At 37.5% G+C, this 21,599-nt stretch overlaps 1 protein-coding gene across 1 annotated transcript in view; it reads left to right on the top strand.

The window, feature by feature from the left end:
• CHSY3 (chondroitin sulfate synthase 3) overlaps positions 1–17,730 on the top strand; it is a 298,575-nt gene extending 280,845 nt beyond the window's left edge. The window contains exon 3 of the mRNA XM_069591623.1: positions 15,426–17,730. Coding sequence (XP_069447724.1) covers positions 15,426–16,988 — 1,563 coding nt within the window. The 3' untranslated portion in view covers positions 16,989–17,730. The remainder of the gene's footprint in view (positions 1–15,425) is intronic.
• Positions 17,731–21,599: the final 3,869 nt, after the last annotated feature.

The following is a 21,599-nucleotide window of genomic DNA, read 5'->3' as shown; positions in this document are numbered from 1 at the left end:
GGGTTTGATCCCTGGGTTGGGAAGATCCGCTAGAGAAGGAAATGGCAACCCACTCCAGTAGTCTTGCCTGGAAAATCCCATGGACAGAGGCAATCACTCCTACCTGGAGGGCTGCAGTCCATGGTGTCACAGTCAGATAGGACTGAGCAACTAACACTTTCATATTCAGTCTTTCATGAGGGTAAATGACCGGTAGCTTGAATTGTAGGAGAATGGAGATAACAAATCAACAGCAACAACAAAAGTCTTTAACTGAAGCTTTAGCATCTTTATAGTTAAAGAGGAAACAACTTGGGCTTTCACAGCTTTCATAACTGGAATAAAATTCATGAGCTAGAAAATAGACTACTTTCTTTTTTTTATTTGGAAAGCAAGGTATAATTTTATGCATGATCAGTTCCAGCATATAGTTAATATATTTCCTTCAGAGGATAAGATTCATTAATTGTGTTCATGTCTTTCAAAATTGCATGCAACGACTATCTTTCCATTTGTTTTTCAGAGGTCTTGAACGTCTAGTTTGGAAGTGATAACCTCCTTCTTTCCCATTGTCTCATATAAGTTATTGTGTGGTAATTAAATCACCAGTGAAGGGCATAGTTAAGTTATATTGGTATGAGATCAAGAAAGAATGTGTGTAGGTTTGCAAAGAGGTAGCTTGAAAATTTCTTCAAAATTCTTTGCTCGTCACTGTAATAAATTGTGAATAGAATAAAAGCTTTAAGGTAATATTGAATGCAAACAATTTACTTGACTATTTACCAGATTTAAAAATATCTACAGGGGAAGTAAAGTGTATAGATTTCAACAATCATCTGCTATTATCTTAACTATAATATCAGGAAGCATTTGTATGATCACTGCCTGAATGTGTGTATGTCAGGCTAAATCTAGCAAACTGATATGCAATCAAGTTCAGTTATCATTAGTTTTATTTCCTTCTCCAGGGGATCTTCCCCACCCAGGGATCAAACCCAGGTCTCCCACATTGTAGGCAGACGCTTACCCTCTGAGCCACCAGGGAAGCCCATATTTAATCATAGTATTACTTTATTTCTAACAGGTTAATTTTAATTAAGGTATATGGATTTATTTAAACTAACAATTGATTATGTGCCATAATATTATAAACTGAAATCTTATGAACTTGGTGATTGTTTTTTTTGGTTTTTTTTTTTAATCCCTTTGAAGTTTGCCTATAATGGCATGTGTCTAGAATATACCCTGCTGGGAAATCTGTCACTTGAGGATGTTCTATGTTGTCTGAAAGTATTTTTAAACTGTTGCAAATATATACTGCTGAGAAAACTTCATCACAACTAGGAGTATCTGGAAGCTATTTTCTGTGTTGTCTGACAGGTTGTTTTTTCTTAAACTAAAATAGCTAACAAAATTAAATGTAACAGAAAAAATAGTACCAGTTTTAATGGTACAGATTGCCCATATGAGATTGTTTAGGATTTCAGCCAAAATTAAACTAGCTAATTAAACAGGCAAATCATACAGAGCATTAATACAGAGCTAAAATCAAAACACATCCACTTACCAGATTGTTGTTGACAGGATTCCTTTGGTTGCAAGTGACAGAACCACAGCTAAACTACCTGAATGAGAGATGAAACTACTGTCCTAGGACACTAGGAAGTCTGGGGGTAATCTTAGGTACAGCTCAGCATGTGTTCAGTGCTCTCTACAGTGCTGTTTTTCTTGTATTGCTTCTCTGCCCTTGTCTGGGTGCAAGGTCTGAGCCTATAGCCAAAGGGAAAGATTTTTTTTGCTCATACCCAGGAATGAAACTAATCTGCCTGCAAAGTAAAGAGTCTGCCTGAAATGCAGGAGACCCAGGTTTCATCCCTGGGTCAGGAAGATCCCCTGGAGAAGGGAATGAATGCCAGTGCGCTCCAGTATTCTTGCCTGGAGAACTCCATGGACAGAGGAGCCTGGCAGGCTACAATCCCCATGGTGTCTCAAAGAGTCAGACATGACTGAGCCGTTCACACTTTTCTCTTACTACATGCTAATTGGCCAGACTGTGATTTGTAATTGACCACATTTCCTGTTTAGGAAAGGTGGGGCTCATGTGGAATAAAAGGAAAAGATTTTTTTACCGTCTTTATCATTTTCAAGGGTACAGTTTAGTGATGTCAGCTATATTCACATTGTTGTGCAACAACAGAACTTTTTCATCTTTCAAAACTGAAACTCAGTACCCACAGAACAATTCATTTCCCTCTCCCCCAGCCACTGGAAGCTACCATTCTAGTTTCTCTCTCTATGAGTGTGACTACTTTATAGATCTCATAAAAGTAGAATCATAGTATTTGTCTTTTTGTAACTAGCTGATTTCACTTAGTGTAATGTCTTCAAGGTTCGTCTGTGTTGTGGCACGTCACAAAATTTCAAAAGGAGAAGACATTTTATGATATTTTTTTGGTACTTTAAAAAGATAGTCAAGAACACAAATGCCCTCAGGCAACTTTAAATTCATAAAACAAACATAAAGAAACTTTATGGAACTGAAAATTACTGGAAAATGCACTGCTCACATAACATTTTTCAAGTGTATTCAAAACACTGGGTTTACCAAGTAAACAAAGGCAAAGTCACAGTTTTGGATCCACAACCTTTGAACTACAAGTTTTAGCACCTTCTAAGTAGACTTTGGGATGACTTTTTTAAATGATATGATTTTTAATTTTTGCACATATATTTCTTAAATCTTTTATTTTCAGATAATTATTGATAGCAGCTAAAAAATAATGCAAGGAAATCCCATGGATTCGTTAAAGCAGTTTCTCCCAGTGGCAAAATCTTGCAAAACTATAGTGACATATCCCAGCCAGGATATTGGCATTAATATATTCCACTGATCTTATTTAGATTTCCCAAGTTTTACTTATGTTTACGCATGCAGTTTCACACAATTTAATTACTTGTGTACATTGAATTTTTTTAACTAGAATTTGTGGATTAGATGTGGCTATTGCCAAGGTACTATTATTTTATAAATCTTCAGTGGCAAAATATGTAATGCGCTCAATTTTATGTGACAAGCATGAAGACGGGTATATCTTATCATATTTAGTTCTTTGCTGTCAAATCCAAAACTTTTTCAAACTGTATACCTTTAACATTTCTTCATTTTATTTATAATTATAGAATGATATATGGGTGTTCATTTTTCCCAAACTTATTTCTTCTCCTTAATATTTAGAATTAGGTACTGTTTCATTGTGTCATTATTACCAGAAAGGCAAGACATAGTTTAAGAACTTTACTGTTAATATGTGAAGATAATAACTGAGGAAAAGTAATAGTGTTAATTCAAAAATTCACTATTTTGACTGGTGTGAAGTGGTACCTCATTGTGGTTTTGATTTGCATTTCTCTGATAATGAGTGATGTTGAGCATCTTTTCATGTGTTTGTTAGCCATCCGTAAGAAACGAATCGCCAGTCTATGTCCGATGCAGGATACAGGATGCTTGGGGCTGGTGCATGGGGATGACGCAGAGAGATGTTATAGGGAGGGAGGTGGGAGGAGGGTTCATGTTTGGGAACGCATGTACACCCGTGGTGGATTCATGTCAATGTATGGCAAAACCAATACAGTACTCTAAAGTAAAATAAAGTAAAAATAAAAATTTTAAAAAAATTCACTATTTTGCTCTAAACCTTTATATCTACTGGTCTTATGCAATAGAAGAAAAATCACTAGGTATTTGCATCAAGGGCACTAAGACTCTCCCTTTAGTTATGTGCAACTGCATAACTAAATCATAGTAAAATAAATTAAAATATTTGCAAGGCAAATTGCCCAGCCCTTAGGTACCTAGTCACCATTATACTTTACACATCTTTAATGATTTATTATTTCCTTGTTCACCTTCATGAATTATTCTGAGTCTGTACTTCCTCGGACAAGAATACCTTCTTTTCCCAAGTTTTCCTTAGTCTGATATGTAGGACGAGATTTAAAGAGAATTTTCTAAATTAGAGAATCCTTTTCATGAAAAAAGAAGTAGCCTAATGGGGACAAAAGAACTTATAATAAATTGAAATAGGTTCTTTATATAAATAAAGACATTTTCTCTTTCATAGAGAAAAAATAATTAAATTATTTTCTTAATAAAGAACACAAAGCTTTCTGATAATGGCATGGCCTTTTATTTCCACTTCAACAAAGATCTCTTAAAGACAATTCAGTCTTTTAGTTTTTAGATGATGATCTGAAATTAAATGATGGCTGTACTGAGCATATTTGAGTTCTTTTCTAAGGAAAATGAGGCCATTCTCCTTTACTCATTTATTCAATGCTTACACTGATGATAATAGTAGTTTTAAAAAAAAAGAGAAGAGGGGAGGGAAAGATGGCGGAGGAATAGGACGGGAAGATCACTTTCTCCTTCACAAATTCCTCAAAAGAACATTTCAACGCTGAGCAAATTTCACAAAACAAATTATGTAGGCTGGCAGAGGACATCAGGCAACCAGAAAAGCAGACCTTTGTCTTCAAAAACAGGTAGGATAAAATATAAAAGACGAAAAAGGAGACAAAGGAGGTGGGGAGGGAGCTCCGTCCCGGGAAGGGAAGCCCGTCCTGGGAAGGGAATTTTAAGAAGAGAGGTTTCCAAACACCAGGAAACACTCTCCCTGCCGAGTCTGTGGCGAGCCTTGGAAACACAGAGGGCAACATAACAGGAAGGAAAAATAGATAAATAATTAAAACCAACAGATTACAAGCCCAACAGTAACTCCCCCAGCGGAAAAGCAGCACAGACGCCTGCATCCGCCATTGGGAAGTGGGGGCAGGGCAGGGACGCGCGGGAGGCGCGGGCTGCAGAGCTTTGTAAGAATCGGGCAGGAACGCCCCACGCGCAACCAGAACGACCTAACCTGGGCTAGCAAATCAGACTGTGGGATAGCTACCACGCGAAAAGCTCGAACATAAGACCCCGCCAGGACCGAGCACAGAACAAAGGACGGAACGGAAAAAGCCGGCTGCAGACCATCCCCCGCCGGGGACAGGCAGCCAGAGCCCTAAGGTCTGGAAAGGGGCAACTGCAGACCCGGAGAGACTTTGCTTACCTAACTGCAAGCAGGCTCCTTTGCTAAGACTTCTGGGGGAGCTGGACAGTCACAATTTGCCTCACGGGGTGCGCCAGCAGTCCGCCCAGAAAGCTGAGCAGCAGCGGCAGAAAAGGTGACAAGCCGCGGCGACCGCGCTCGCCAAACTCCTGAGCTACTCGGACCTGGGAAGGGCACAAAGCGCAGTTCCAGCCGAATCTGTGCCTCTGAGGGCTGCCTGAGCGCCGAACCTGAGCGGCTTGGACCGGGGAAGTGCACGCAGCCTAGGGCCGGCCCCAGACGGTTCCCAGCTGAGCATCGTAGAACCGGAGCGGTTTGTGCGCCGCGAGAAAGGACAGGTCAAGCGGAGCAGAGATACTGTGTGCACACGACAGTGCTATTTGTTTGCAGCATCCCCCCTCCCCACAGCGCGACTGAACTAGTGATCCTAAAAAACCAGCAAACAGAAGAAGTTAATCAGAGGGAACCACCTTGGAAGTGATCCCACACGGCCCATAACACCAGAAAGGGCAAGATATATATATATATTTTTTAATATTTTTAAAAGCACTCCTTTTTTTTTTTTTGCTTTTTTTTCTAACTTTTTTTTTAATTGTTGTCTTCTATTTCTCCTCAAATTTTTATTTCTATAACCTATTATTACTAATTTTTTTTAAAGACCTTTTTTTTTTTTTTTTTTTAAGGCAAACACCATATATAGTCTTTGGATGGTTGTTGATGGTTTTTTTTTTTTTTGATTGTCTGTTTGTTTGTTTTTTAATAATTCTTTTTTTTCTTTCTTCCTTTTTCCTTCTGCTTCTCTTTAATATTGTATCTTTGAAAATCCAAACTCTACTCTAGATTTTTAATCTTTGCTCTTAGGTGTTTATTGCCAATTTTGTACATTTAAAAACCCAAACTTCACTACCCCAGTTTACCTGAGAGCGAGATTACTGGCTTGACCACTCTCTCCTCCTCTGGACTCTCCTTTTTCTCCACCAGGTGGCCTCTGTCTCTTTTCCCCCCCATCTCTCCTCTATCCAACTCTGTGAATCTCTGTGTGTTCCAGACGGTGGGGAACACCTAAGGAACAGGTTACTGGCAGGATTTGTCTCTCTCCCACTCATTCCTCTCTCTGATCCTCCTGGTCACCTCTGACCACTTCCTCCCTCTCCTCTTCCCCGTATAACTCTGTAAATACCCCTGAGCGGGCCAAACTATAGAGCGCACATAAGGAAGTGACTACTGGCTAGTTTGCTCTCTTCTCTTTTGATCTCACCGCATCTCATTCCAGTTACCTCTAACTACCTCCTCCATCTTCTCTTCTCCTTATAACCCAGTGAACCTCTCTGAGTGTCCCTCAATGTGGAGAAACTTTTCATCTTTAACCTAGATGTTTTATCATCGGTGCTGTATAGATGGAGAAGTCTAGAGGCTACTGTAAAAATAAAACTGAAAGCCAGAAGCAGGAGGCTTAAATCCAAAGCCTGAAAACATTAGAGAACTCATGAATTCAGGGAACATTAAGCAATAGGAGCCCATCTAATGCCTTCATACCTACACCAAAACCAAGCTCCACCCAAGGGCCAACAAGTTCCAAAACAAGACATACCACGCAAATTCTCCAGCAACACAGAAACAATCCCCTGAGCCTCAATATACAGGCAGCTCAATATTATCCCCAAACCTTTGATGTCTTGTAACCCATTACGGGTTACTCCACTGCACTCGAGAGAGAAGAAACCCAGCTCCACCCGCCAAAACTCCAACACAAGCCTCCCTAACCAGGAAACCTTGACAAGCCACTGATAGAACCCCACCCAAAGTGAGGAAGCTCCATAATAAAGAGAACTCCACAAATTACCAGAATATAAAAAGGCCACCCCAAACGCAGCAATATAACCAAGATGAAGAGACAGAGGAATACTCAGCAGGTAAAGGAACAGGAGAGCTGCCCACCAAACCAAACAAAAGAGGAAGAAGTAGGGAATCTACCGGAGAAGGAATTCCGAATATTGATAGTGAAAATGATCCAAAATCTTGAAATCAAAATGGAATCACAGATAAATAGGCTAGAGACAAAGATTGAGAAGATGCAAGAAAGGTTTAACAAGGACCTAGAAGAAATAAAAAAGAGTCAAAATATAATGAATAACGCAATAAATGAGATCAGAAACACTCTGGAGGCAACAAATAGTAGAATAACGGAGGCAGAAGATAGGATTAGTGAAATAGAAGATAGAATGGTAGAAATAAATGAATCAGAGAGGAAACAAGAAAAACGAATTAAAAGAAATGAGGACAATCTCAGAGACCTCCTGGACAATATGAAACGCTCCAACATTCGAATTATAGGAGTCCCAGAAGAAGAAGACAGAAAGAAAGATCATGAGAAAATCCTTGAGGAGATAATAGTTGAAAACTTCCCTAAAATGGGGAAGGAAATAATCACTCAAGTCCAAGAAACACAGAGAGTTCCAAATAGGATTAACCCAAGGCGAAACACCCCAAGACACATATTAATCAAATTAACAAAGATCAAACACAAAGAACAAATATTAAAAGCAGCAAGGGAAAAACAACAAATAACACACAAGGGGATTCCCATAAGGATAACAGCTGATCTTTCAATAGAAACTCTTCAGGCCAGGAGAGAATGGCAAGACATACTTAAAGTGATGAAAGACAATAACCTACAGCCCAGATTACTGTACCCAGCAAGGATCTCATTCAAATACGAAGGAGAAATCAAAAGCTTTACAGACAAGCAAAAGCTGAGAGAATTCAGCACCACCAAACCAGCTCTCCAACAAATTCTAAAGGATATTCTCTAGAAAGGAAACACAAAAAGGGTGTATAAACCCGAACCCAAAACAACAAAGTAAATGGTAACGGGATCATACTTATCAATAATCACCTTAAACGTAAATGGGTTGAACGTCCCAACCAAAAGACAAAGACTGACCGAATGGATACAAAAACAAGACCCCTCTATTTGCTGCTTACAAGAGACCCACCTCAAAACAAGGGACACATACAGACTGAAAGTGAAGGGCTGGAAAAAGATATACCACGCAAATAGAGACCAAAAGAAAGCAGGAGTGGCAATACTCATATCCGATAAAATAGACTTTAAAACAAAGGCTGTGAAAAGAGACAAAGAAGGCCACTACATAATAATCAAAGGAACAATCCAAGAAGAAGATATAACAATTATAAATATATATGCACCTAATATAGGAGCACCGCAATATGTAAGACAAATGCTAACAAGTATGAAAGGGGAAATCAACAATAACACAATAATAGTGGGAGACTTTAATACCCCACTCACACCTATGGACAGATCAACTAAACAGAAAATTAACAAAGAAACGCAAACTTTAAATGATACATTAGATCAGTTAGATCTAATTGATATCTACAGGACATTTCACCCCAAAACAATGAATTTCACCTTTTTTTCAAGTGCTCATGGAACCTTCTCCAGGATAGATCACATCCTGGGCCATAAATCTAAACTTGATAAATTCAAAAAAATCGAAATCATTCCAAGCATCTTTTCTGACCATAATGCATTAAGGTTAGATCTCAATTACAGGAGAAAAACTATTAAAAATTCCAACATATGGAGGTTGAACAACACACTTCTGAATAACCAACAAATCACAGAAGAAATCAAAAAAGAAATCAAAATATGCATAGAAACTAATGAAAATGAAAACACAACAACCCAAAACCTGTGGGACACTATAAAAGCAGTGCTAAGAGGAAAGTTCATAGCAATACAGGCATACCTCAAGAAACAAGAAAAAAGTCAAATAAACAACCTAACTCTACAACTAAAGCAACTAGAAAAGGAAGAGTTGGAGAACCCCAGAGTGAGTAGAAGGAAAGAAATCTTACAAATTAGGGCAGAAATAAATGCAAAAGAAACAAAAGAGACCATAGCAAAAATTAACAAAGCCAAAAGCTGGTTCTTTGAAAGGATAAATAAAATTGACAAACCATTAGCCAGACTCATCAAGAAGCAAAGAGAGAAAAATCAAATCAATAAAATTAGAAATGAAAATGGAGAGATCACAACTGACAACACAGAAATACAAAGGATCATAAGAGACTACTATCAGCAGTTGTATGCCAATAAAATGGACAACGTGGAAGAAATGGACCAATTCTTAGAAAAGTACAATTTTCCAAAACTGAACCAGGAAGAAATAGAAAACCTTAACAGACCCATCACAAGCACGGAAATTGAAACTGTAATCAGAAATCTTCCAGCAAACAAAAGCCCAGGTCCAGACGGCTTCACAGCTGAATTCTACCAAAAATTTCGAGAAGAGCTAACACCTATCCTCCTCAAACTCTTCCAGAAAATTGCAGAGGAAGGTAAACTTCCAAACTCATTCTATGAGGCCACCATCACCCTAATACCAAAACCTGACAAAGATGTCACAAAAAAAGAAAACTACAGGCCAATATCACTGATGAACATAGATGCAAAAATCCTCAACAAAATTCTAGCAATCAGAATCCAACAACACATTAAAAAGATCATACACCATGACCAAGTGGGCTTTATCCCAGGGATGCAAGGATTCTTCAATATCCGCAAATCAATCAATGTAATTCACCACATTAACAAATTGAAAAATAAAAACCATATGATTATCTCAATAGATGCAGAGAAGGCCTTTGACAAAATTCAACATCCATTTATGATAAAAACTCTCCAGAAAGCAGGAATAGAAGGAACATACCTCAACATAATAAAAGCTATATATGACAAACCCACAGCAAACATTATCCTCAATGGTGAAAAATTGAAAGCATTTCCCTTAAAGTCAGGAACAAGACAAGGGTGTCCACTTTCACCGCTACTATTCAACATAGTTCTGGAAGTTTTGGCCACAGCAATCAGAGCAGAAAAAGAAATAAAAGGAATCCAAATTGGAAAAGAAGAAGTAAAACTATCACTGTTTGCAGATGACATGATCCTCTACATGGAAAACCCTAAAGACTCCACCAGAAAATTACTAGAGATCATCAATGAATATAGTAAAGTTGCAGGATATAAAATCAACACACAGAAATCCCTTGCATTCCTATACACGAATAATGAGAAAGTAGAAAAAGAAATTAAGGAAACAATTCCATTTACCATTGCAACGAAAAGAATAAAATACTTAGGAATATATCTACCTAAAGAAACTAAAGACCTATATATAGAAAACTATAAAACACTGATGAAAGAAATCAAAGAGGACACTAATAGATGGAGAAATATACCATGTTCATGGATCGGAAGAATCAATATAGTGAAAATGAGTATACTACCCAAAGCAATTTACAAATTCAATGCAATCCCTGTCAAGCTACCAGCCACATTTTTCACAGAACTAGAACAAATCATTTCAAGATTTGTATGGAAATACAAAAAGCCTCGAATAGCCAAAGCAATCTTGAGAAAGAAGAATGGAACGGGAGGAATCAACTTGCCTGACTTCAGGCTCTACTACAAAGCCACAGTCATCAAGACAGTATGGTACTGGCACAAAGACAGACATATAGATCAATGGAACAAAATAGAAAGCCCAGAGATAAATCCACACACATATGGACACCTTATCTTTGACAAAGGAGGCAAGAATATACAATGGAGTAAAGACAATCTCTTTAACAAGTGGTGCTGGGAAAACTGGTCAACCACTTGTAAAAGAATGAAACTAGATCACTTTCTAACACCGTACACAAAAATAAACTCAAAATGGATTAAAGATCTAAATGTAAGATCAGAAACTATAAAACTCCTAGAGGAGAATATAGGCAAAACACTCTCAGAAATAAATCACAGCAGGATCCTCTATGATCCACCTCCCAGAATCCTGGAAATAAAAGCAAAAATAAACAAATGGGATCTAATTAAAATTAAAAGCTTCTGCACAACAAAGGAAAATATAAGCAAGGTGAAAAGACAGCCTTCGGAATGGGAGAAAATAATAGCAAATGAAGCAACTGACAAACAACTAATCTCAAAAATATACAAGCAACTTATGCAGCTCAACTCCAGAAAAATAAACGACCCAATCAAAAAATGGGCCAAAGAACTAAATAGACATTTCTCCAAAGAAGACATACGGATGGCTAACAAACACATGAAAAGATGCTCAACATCACTCATTATTAGAGAAATGCAAATCAAAACCACAATGAGGTACCACTTCACACCAGTCAGAATGGCTGCGATCCAAAAATCTGCAAGCAATAAATGCTGGAGAGGGTGTGGAGAAAAGGGAACCCTCCTACACTGTTGGTGGGAATGCAAACTAGTACAGCCACTATGGAGAACAGTGTGGAGATTCCTTAAAAAATTGCAAATAGAACTCCCTTATGACCCAGCAATCCCACTTCTGGGCATACACACCGAGGAAACCAGAATTGAAAGAGACACATGTACCCCAATGTTCATCGCAGCACTGTTTATAATAGCCAGGACATGGAAACAACCTAGATGTCCATCAGCAGATGAATGGATAAGAAAGCTGTGGTACATATACACAATGGAGTATTACTCAGCCGTTAAAAAGAATTCATTTGAATCAGTTCTGATGAGATGGATGAAACTGGAGCCAATTATACAGAGTGAAGTAAGCCAGAAAGAAAAACACCAATACAGTATACTAACACATATATATGGAATTTAGGAAGATGGCAATGACGACCCTGTATGCAAGTCAGGAAAAAAGACACAGATGGGTATAACGGACTTTTGGTCTCAGAGGGAGAGGGAGAGGGTGGGATGATTTGGGAGAATGGGAATTCTAACATGTATACTATCATGTAAGAATTGAATCGCCAGTCCATGTCTGACGTAGGGTGCAGCATGCTTGGGGCTGGTACATGGGGATGACCCAGAGAGATGTTGTGGGGAGGGAGGTGGGAGGGGGGGTCATGTTTGGGAACGCATGTAAGAATTAAAGATTTTAAAATTAAAAAAAAATAAATAAATTAAAAAAAAAATAAATAAAAAAAAAATAAAAAATAAAAAATAAAAAGAGAAGTAACAACTATAGTAATAATAATAGCTTGCACTTATTATAACTCTTATTAATAGCAGTTACTCTAAACAAAGTACTTTTCTAAGTCCTGAATTATTTCTCTTAAACCATCATAACTTTATTTATATTTTATTTTTTAGCTTTCTTAATTTCTTTTTCCCCTTTACTGAGCCTTCCAGCAGTGTTTATTCTTTATTTTTCTTATGATTTAATTTTCACATCTGAGTTTATTTCGTATAATATACAAAGATATTATATATATAAAAAAGATATATAATAAAGACAGTTTATCTTTATTTCTTAGTTCTGTGAACTGACATTTCATCTCTACCATGACATCCCTAGATCTTATATTTCTAATTTGTTGTTTTCCAAGAGAGAGGAAAATTCTTCTTATGACTTTTAGAACTGTCCCTTAATATTTTCCTCAGGTTCATGAATTCTTTTCTTGGTGGAGTGAGGCTATTTTTCATCTAGTCTTTTTCTCTTGCAGAGACTTTGAAACGCAGAAACACTGAAATCAGTCAGGACCCATTGATGTCAGTTGCTTCTGTGATTTTGTTAGTGTGAAATGATTTTTACTTTCAGTATGAGGTTGTGGAGATACCATGAAATCAACTGAAAATTCTATAAGGGAAAGGAAATTCTGAATTATTTCAAACAAGCTAATATAATTTTAAATGTGTATTTTATGCTTTTTTCTTAAAACAATTTTGCTGTATTCAAAATTTTGTGTGACAAGTAGCAAAAGTGACTGCTTATTCTAGTTTTGGTCATAATCTCATTACTCTCAGTAGACCCTTGGTTAAATCACTTAACCTTCTTGAACCTTGGTTTCCCAAAAATCCCCACAATACTTTCTCTCTCTTGTAGTAAAATGTTGAGGATTTTTATTAGCAGAAGGTTCCTCAATGATATGTTTGATACATTGAAGCACTGAGTGTATATGGCCAAATTATAACTGTTCCCAAGCATTTCCAGAAATGAACAAAGACGAGGCAAGCCTAAAGACAGCTGCTTTCATTCTCTGAAAATTCCTAGTTAAAAAGAGGAATCTCAGGAGGAGGCTGGCAAATCCTTGTCTTGATTGTCTTGATTGATACCAGATATAGTACTAAGCAATGTATATATATATATTTTTTTCTTATTGAGCAACATTTTAATATACATTAAGATGGTTGGCATTTTCTCTATTATAGATTAGGAGACTGAGATTTAGATAGATTGGCTAGGAAATGGCTTAGAAATGGTGGAGCCAGTACTCAAGTCTAGATCTGGCTAATTTCACAGCCAGGCTCTTAAACATTCTCCTGTCTATGCTACAGAGCTTGATCCTCCCTACATATAAGCAGAAAATTTGGATATACTCTATGTTTCTTAATGGAAAATATAACATGAATTCAAGATGATCTTAACTACCTAGAGTATGTATGAGTGTGCTCTTTTTAAAAATTGCCCCCCTCACTGACTTTGCTTATAATATTTCTGCAAAGGAATACACTAGAAAAATAAGCACTATATAGGGAACTTGTGATGATCTGAGTGATGCAATTTACTTAACCATTTTAATACTGATAATTTTTGTTCTATAACAAATGTCACCTTTATCAAGTTGTGCAGTATTAATCACTTCAGTATCACTAAAGGAGCTAGATAAGTCTGCAATTTAACAGTCCACCTCTGAGCAATGTCTCCTATTTAATTTAGCATGTTCCTGTTTTGTTAGTAATGTAAAGCAGGCCTTAAGAAAGAATAGTTTCAGAGAGCCAATACTTTGTAGAGGTGGTAACACTAGTATTCTGTATGCCATTAGAATTTTTTACCTTGTTGCGTACCAAAAAACCCCATGGAAACCTACCTAAAGTAAGATGTTGAGGCAATTTCAGGTGAAGGATAATAATACAAAATTAGAGATATAATAGCCCATTTGTATGGATTTAATTTGACTGAACATCAAAGTTTTAAATAAAAATTGGTATATGTTTTTAGGAAAAAATATTGGATGTAACTAAACTCTCTTGCTGCTGCTGCTGCTGCTGCTGCTAAGTCACTTCAGTCGTGTCCGACTCTGCGCGACCCGGTAGACGGAAGCCCACCAGGCTCCTCCGTCCTTGGGATTCTCTAGGCAAGAACACTGGAGTGGGTTGCCATTAAAGTCCATATCAGAATATCTGCTGTTACATTCTTCAAGGTCAGATGATGCTGATTTGAAAATCTTAGAGTATAGAATAAGAACCAGGAGAAATACTGGAGATAATGAATCTGCCATGGTATTGGTCTTACATTTTTTAGGTCACCTTTGCTAGGAAAATTCTGATATTCATATTCTTTCTCTCTCTTCTCGCATATCCACACACATTTATGTACATACATATCAAAAAGCCTACCTGCTTTTACATGCATGTATATGCCTATTTTTAAAAGAAAGTTATTTATTAATTGGGGGATAGCAGATACATCTTAAGTAATAGTTGAGTGAATGTTCACAAACTAAATACATATGTGTCACCATGACTTAAATCAGCAAATACAATACTGTTAACACTGCAGAGCTTCCTGCCCCCTTTCTGGATTTTTGATCAGTATTCTTACAGCTAACTGCATCGGTTAGCTATACCTGTTTCTTGATTTCATATGAATAGAATCATATAAAATGTATTCATTTGTACATGGCTTCTTTTACTTGTTTGTGAGTTTGTGTTGTTGAGTAGTAGTATTTCATTTATTTTAATTGATGTATTATTTTCTATTAGATTTATTTATCAATTCTTGATGTACATTCACGTTGCTTTCAGTTTGGGTGTATTATGAATAATACTGCTTTGAAAATATATATATACATATATTTTAGGTAAATGTATGCATGTATTTGTATCGGGCATATTTCTAAGAGTAGAATTACTGAGTAACAGGGAATGCATCTGATCACTTTAGTCAATACGGTTTTCCACAGTGGTTGAACCAAGCCGTGTATGAGAGTTCCAAATCTGCTATTAATACTTTGACAGTGCATTATGTATCATTAGCCATTTTTGTAGGTTAAATATCACATTGTGACTTTAAATTGCATTACACTGGTGATGAATGAGCAAGATAAATGTTTTGTATGTTTATCAGGCATTTACATATTCTCTTTTGTGAAGAGCCCATTAAAGATTTTTTCCCATTTTTCATAAGTTACGTCATTTTTGTTATGAAATATGGTATAAGTAATTCTTATTAAGTATTTTAGTTTAACTGTTTTATTGCTTAGTTTCTTTTAAAATTTATTTTAACATCTTGATTTCCTTCTACTTTTCAGATGCAACAACTGTTCCATGAAAATTATGAACACAATCGCAAGGGTTATATCCAAGACCTTCACAACAGCAAAATCCATGCAGCCATAACACTTCATCCAAACAAAAGGCCCGCCTACCAGTACAGGCTTCATAATTACATGCTCAGCCGCAAAATTTCTGAACTGCGCTACCGCACCATCCAGCTCCACCGGGAGAGTGCGCTGATGAGCAAGCTTAGTAATAGCGAAGTGAGCAAAGAGGACCAGCAGCTGGGAGTAATGCCTTCTTTCAACCACTTCCAGCCTCGGGAGAGAGATGAAGTGATAGAATGGGAGTTCCTGACAGGGAAACTCCTTTACTCAGCATCTGAGAACCAGCCTCCTCGACAGAGCATCAATAGCATCCTGAAAACAGCGCTGGATGATACCGTCCTGCAGGTGATGGAGATGATCAATGAGAATGCCAAGACTAGAGGACGGCTCATTGACTTCAAAGAAATCCAGTATGGCTACCGCAGGGTTGATCCCATGCGCGGAGTGGAGTACATCTTGGATTTACTTCTCTTATACAAAAGACACAAGGGGAGGAAACTGACTGTGCCAGTAAGACGCCATGCCTATCTTCAGCAGTTGTTCAGCAAGCCTTTCTTCAGAGAAACTGAAGAGCTAGATGTCAACAGCCTTGTAGAGAGTATTAATAGTGACACTCAGTCATTCTCCTTCATATCTAATTCTTTAAAGATACTATCTTCTTTTCAAGGTGCCAAAGAAGTGGGAGGGCACAGTGAAAAGAAAATACACATTCTTGTTCCTCTCATTGGAAGGTATGAGACTTTCTTGAGATTCATGGAGAACTTTGAAAACACTTGTCTTATCCCAAAGCAGAATGTAAAACTGATCATCATCCTTTTCAGTAAGGATTCTGGCCAAGATTCCAACAAGCATATTGCGCTTATACAAGAATATCAGAACAAGTACCCCAAAGCAGAAATCACCCTGATCCCCATGAAGGGGGAGTTTTCCAGAGGTCTTGGTCTTGAAATGGGATCTTCCCAGTTTGACAATGATACTTTGCTGCTATTTTGTGATGTTGACTTGATCTTCAGAGGAGATTTTCTCCAACGATGTAGAGACAATACAATTCAGGGACAACAGGTGTACTACCCCATCATCTTTAGCCAGTATGACCCAAAGGTAACCAATGGGGGAAACCCTCCAACCGATGACGACTTCGTCTTCTCAAAGAAGACCGGATTCTGGAGAGATTATGGATATGGAATTACCTGTATTTATAAAAGTGATCTTCTGGGTGCAGGTGGATTTGATACCTCAATACAAGGCTGGGGACTGGAAGATGTAGATCTCTACAATAAAGTCATTCTATCTGGCTTGAGGCCCTTCAGAAGTCAAGAAGTAGGAGTGGTCCACATTTTCCATCCAGTTCATTGTGACCCTAACTTGGACCCTAAGCAGTATAAGATGTGCTTAGGATCCAAGGCAAGTACTTTTGCCTCAACCGTGCAACTGGCTGAACTATGGTTGGAAAAACATTTGGGTGTCAGGTACAATCGAACTCTCTCCTGACAATCCAGGCAACACATATTGCCTTTTTAAAGGGGAGTTTACCTCATTGTTGGTTGTTGTTGTTTAATTTTATTATTGTTATTTTTATTATTATAATTATTTTTGTTATAATTTTATTTTGTTGTCCAGGTCTTAAACTACTCTTGGTTGTCTTCCAAAGAGTGTTTGTTGACCTCAAACAAGAAGAGTCTGCAGTTCACTGATATTTCAGATTTCTACTGAAGTCAATAGGCATATTACTTTTATATATCTTTATTTGAGATTGAGTTAAATCGTGGCAGTCAAATGACTTTTGAAGCTCATTCAACATGAGAGACAGCTTAGAAGAATGTTCTCTTGGGGCTTTAAGATGCAATATCGACTTTTCTTTTGTTTGTCAAATTCAATGTGATACAAATATTTACTGGTGAAAGGTACCACAAAAGTGCTTTATGCTTCCTATGGGGAAGGGACTCTGTAACATAAACTTGAGTTTTGTAATTTATACAAGGACTTAAATATATAGACAATAATTTTCTTCATCTTTAGGATTTTTAAAGTAAATGAACACTTATGATTGTAAGTTTATTTTTTAAAAAAAGTTTTAAAAATTTGAGGAGTTTTGTTCCACAAGCAACCGGTACTGGCTACCCTGGTCTTACGACAATTATCTTACTCCTCACAATTGTCTGCTATAAATGCGAATGAACTTTATTTTCTCAAGGAAATATGATTTAATTAAATATTCATGTACATTTTAGAAGCTTTATGAAACAATGTCCTTCATTTGCTGGCAAGAAGATAAAATATGACAGAACCTGGTTATTTATAATAAAACAGGTATGACAGTATTCTTTTTCAAAAACACTGAAAAATTTGTGTTGTTTCCTTTTGGTCAAATTTGATGTATTTCATAATGGTTGTAGTCACCAAAGCATGCTTGCTACAAAGGCTGGAAACATTAATAAGGGATTATGGGCATGATATTTATATCAATATGCTTTGAGTTCTGGCTTTCATAAGCGATTAAAATGAGCAATTGTTTAGTCAATAATTTACAATCCGGAGGAAGTATTATTCCTCTTCGATCTCATTAGCTTTGTGATCAAACTGAACCAAGAATAGGTCAAAAAGATTTTAATACAGGTTGGCTGATGGCACAAAGATATGAAAATAAATGCAGAAATTATAAATATAAAATTAATTTTATAATTATATTGCTATTTATAAAACACATAGGAAAATGTTTTATTTCTATACCATTCTTTCTCAAATCTGAATCAGTAGTGCCCAGTTTGTAGAAAAATATAATCTTATTCAATAAATGTAAGAAAAAATGAAAATCTGTATAAGAAGCTCTTGTGAAAGCATATTTTTTAAATTTCATCTTGTAAATAAGTAATATATTTGCATAGTTCCAAAATCAAACAAAAATTTCCAATATCTACCGCTGTCAGTCTCACTCTCTATTCACCCAAATCTGCCCTTTACTGCACATAACCCCCATTTTAGGTGTATGTATGTTTGTGGGCATGTTTTTCTACAGTTTCATAAGCAGAAAAGACATATGTGTATTTTCTTCTCCCTTGATACACAAAATGTAGCATATTATACATGCTGTTTTATACTTTGATTTTCTTTTTTCAAACTAGAACACTAAAATTTGCATCAAAATTGATTTGAAAGCATTGTAAGTTATTGCCGTTATTTGGAACTGATTGTCCTGAGGTCATGTAGCATTCGCCTTAGTAATGACTTTCTTATGTGCCAACCGTCTCTTTTAGCAAAGACCTTTTAGGGGTTTCAAAAAAATAACATTGCTTAATATTGTGACAAATATGGCACTTTCCTTGACTAAAACATATAATCTTCATAATGTAAGATTCATTAGAGAGGAATTAATGGCACTTTTGGATGTTAAAAGTCTTGACAAGGCTGACTTTTCAGAGTTGATCTCTGCTCTCTTGTTTGTCTCTGCCCTTCACAAACCTCTTCTAATAGCTCTTTTCCTGCATTGTGCTCTTAGCTCTTTTGCGGATTTTATTTTCCTTGTAATAAGCATACTTATATTCAGTAAAGATAGTTACTTGGGAAGATTTATTACTGAAATATAATTATTAACGATGTTATTAATGGAGAAAAGAAATCAGGATCTCCTCTTTAATTAGAGCAACTGAAATAGCAGAGTTTTACTGAGGAATAAATGCACAGGGCCGCATTTAAAACCCCTCCAAGTGTTAGGAAGTCGTGAGGCACCTGCCCAGGGATGAGGTGGCATTCTCCACTTTCGTCATTTCTCTGATGAAATGCTTCTGATGACACAAGGGAATGCAGAGATCTCATTGGGACTTAATTACACACGTGCGTGCTGTACTGAAGCTAAAATAAATGTACTTAAATTCTATTTTATAATTCTGCATTAGCTTTCCTATGGTTTTTTTCAGGTACTGCAATATGACTGAAAATTTATTAAAATGATACTAGCAAAACTAAGAGTGTTTTTCTGTCCATGGGCTATCTACTAGTTAAAACCCCATGGTTGAAGGGTAACACAATGTGAACGCAGCCTAAAGCACAGTATGTGTGTGTTATTGGCATTACTTTATTTGGACAGCTTTGGATGTTCTATTCAAATATCAACTCAACACCCATTTCATTAACCTTCAGCAGCATCTTATTGACCACCTTCTGTTCGCTCAATATAACACTGTACATTTTACTTACATTATCCTTTTATATGTAATCCTCTCGATAGCTCTCAGAATATTGATTCTCTTTCTTCATTCAACAGATATGGAAACTGAGGCCATGAGTCATGAAGTAACCTATCCTGAATTCACACAGTTGGCTTGTTTTAGAATTAAGAAATTTATGCTCATTACTGTCTGAATCGAAAGCACCTGTCTTTCTACTGTAACCCATGGCTTTTCAGTTGGTGGGGAGAATGCAGGGGACAACGGGGGAGCAAAGATCCAGCCGACGCCATAGCCACATTTGCTCTGTTATTCAGCTTGATTTGCTCTTTGCTTGTTCTCGACAGAGAGAAGTTTGCTGATCTTTTGCTCAGTTAGAGCCTCTTTAGGCTTTGCCTGGAGAATCCCAGGGATGGGGGAGCCTGGTGGGCTGCCGACTATGGGGTCACACAGAGTCGGACACGACGGAAGCGACTTAGCAGCAGCAGCGGCAGCAGCAGCAGGCTTTGATCCTAGTCTTTGCCCTCTTTGCCAGCTCTCTCTGAGTAGCACTGTGTTGGAGCAGGATTTCTTCTATCTACTTGCTTGCAAGTCATTGGACCTCAGCCAGCAGGAAAAAATATTTTCAGAATTCCCAATACCAGCAGCAGCCCTTTTACGTGGTTCAGTCAGCTAAGAACAGAAGCTGTCCATAATGAATGCCACTGCATGATTGCTTGACTGCGTATGTCACTTTGCCCTTACAGACTTAGCGTGATGCAGCTGATATATTTCTGAATCTAAGAGTTGAGCCTTTTGTGCGTAGTTAATAAATGGGAACTACTGGAATGAAAGATCCAAGTGTGTGAACTGATAGTCCAACCAAGAGACTAAATGCTCACACTGGAAAGGTAAGTTAACAGCGTCCCCTTGTTTTTCATATGAGAAAGCTGAAGTTCACCTCTAGTCAGCAGCCCCATAACTGGGCCACTCTGACTTTTCATGGTTGCATTTTCAGATTATCCCTGGGCAGTTTCTTCTTCTGGGAGGAGGACTCAGAAGATGAGGCCCCTTTTCTTTTCTTTTTTCCTGGTTTTTAATTTATTTTTTAATTGGAGTATAATTACTGTACAATATTGTGTTAGTTCCTGCTGTACAACATGAATCAGCTATTAGCGTACATGTATCCCCTTCCTCTTGAGCCTCCCTCCCACCCCTCTAGGTTATCACCGAGCCCTGAGCCAAGCTCCCTGTGTTATACAGCAGCTTCCTACTAGCTGTCTATTTTACACATGGCAGTATATATATGTCGGTGCTACTCTCTCAATTTGTCCCATCTTCTCCTTCCCCCACTGCATGCACAAGTCTGTTCTCTGCGTCTGTGCCTCTATTCCTCCCTGCAAATAGGCTCATCAGCACCATTTTTCTAGATTGCATACATAAATGTTAATATTGCTCAGAGAGAGGTGGTAGTGCTGCCAGGCCTATTGAGCCCTCACCTAAGACTGCCTTGTCTTGGAGGGAGTAGCCTAAGGCAGACTTGGACCTAGAAAGAGATTTAGTATCTTCCTTCATCTCCTCTTTTTACCCAAAAGAACGCATGTTTAATCAGGTAAAAACAAAAATGTTTAGTCAGGTGAAATACATCAAGATGAGTCTCAAATAACCAATAAAGTATTTGTAGCTTCATCTGGGCCACAGTGATGTGATGTGCATGGGGGAATGAAGGTATCACCATGCTTTTCATTATGTGGCCATCTGCCTTTCCTTCCCTAACTCCTCGTGCTTTCTGAGTATCTGCATCCGTGGTTCTGCACCCCATAGGAACGTAGTGTGAATATCTAAGAGGGGATTATAGGTAATCCGAGGAATTGGCCACTTAAACTCCCATTTGTTCTTAAATATTGATGGCATATCTCTTCAGCAGTAGTCTGTAATTATGGATATTACGGGGCAAAGT

The sequence above is a fragment of the Ovis canadensis genome, chromosome 5 (assembly GCF_042477335.2).
Source record: "Ovis canadensis isolate MfBH-ARS-UI-01 breed Bighorn chromosome 5, ARS-UI_OviCan_v2, whole genome shotgun sequence".
In the NCBI taxonomy this organism is placed as follows: Eukaryota; Metazoa; Chordata; class Mammalia; order Artiodactyla; family Bovidae; genus Ovis; species Ovis canadensis.
The sequence above is the reverse complement of the archived record's forward strand: the minus strand, read 5'-3'. Positions and strand labels throughout refer to the sequence as shown.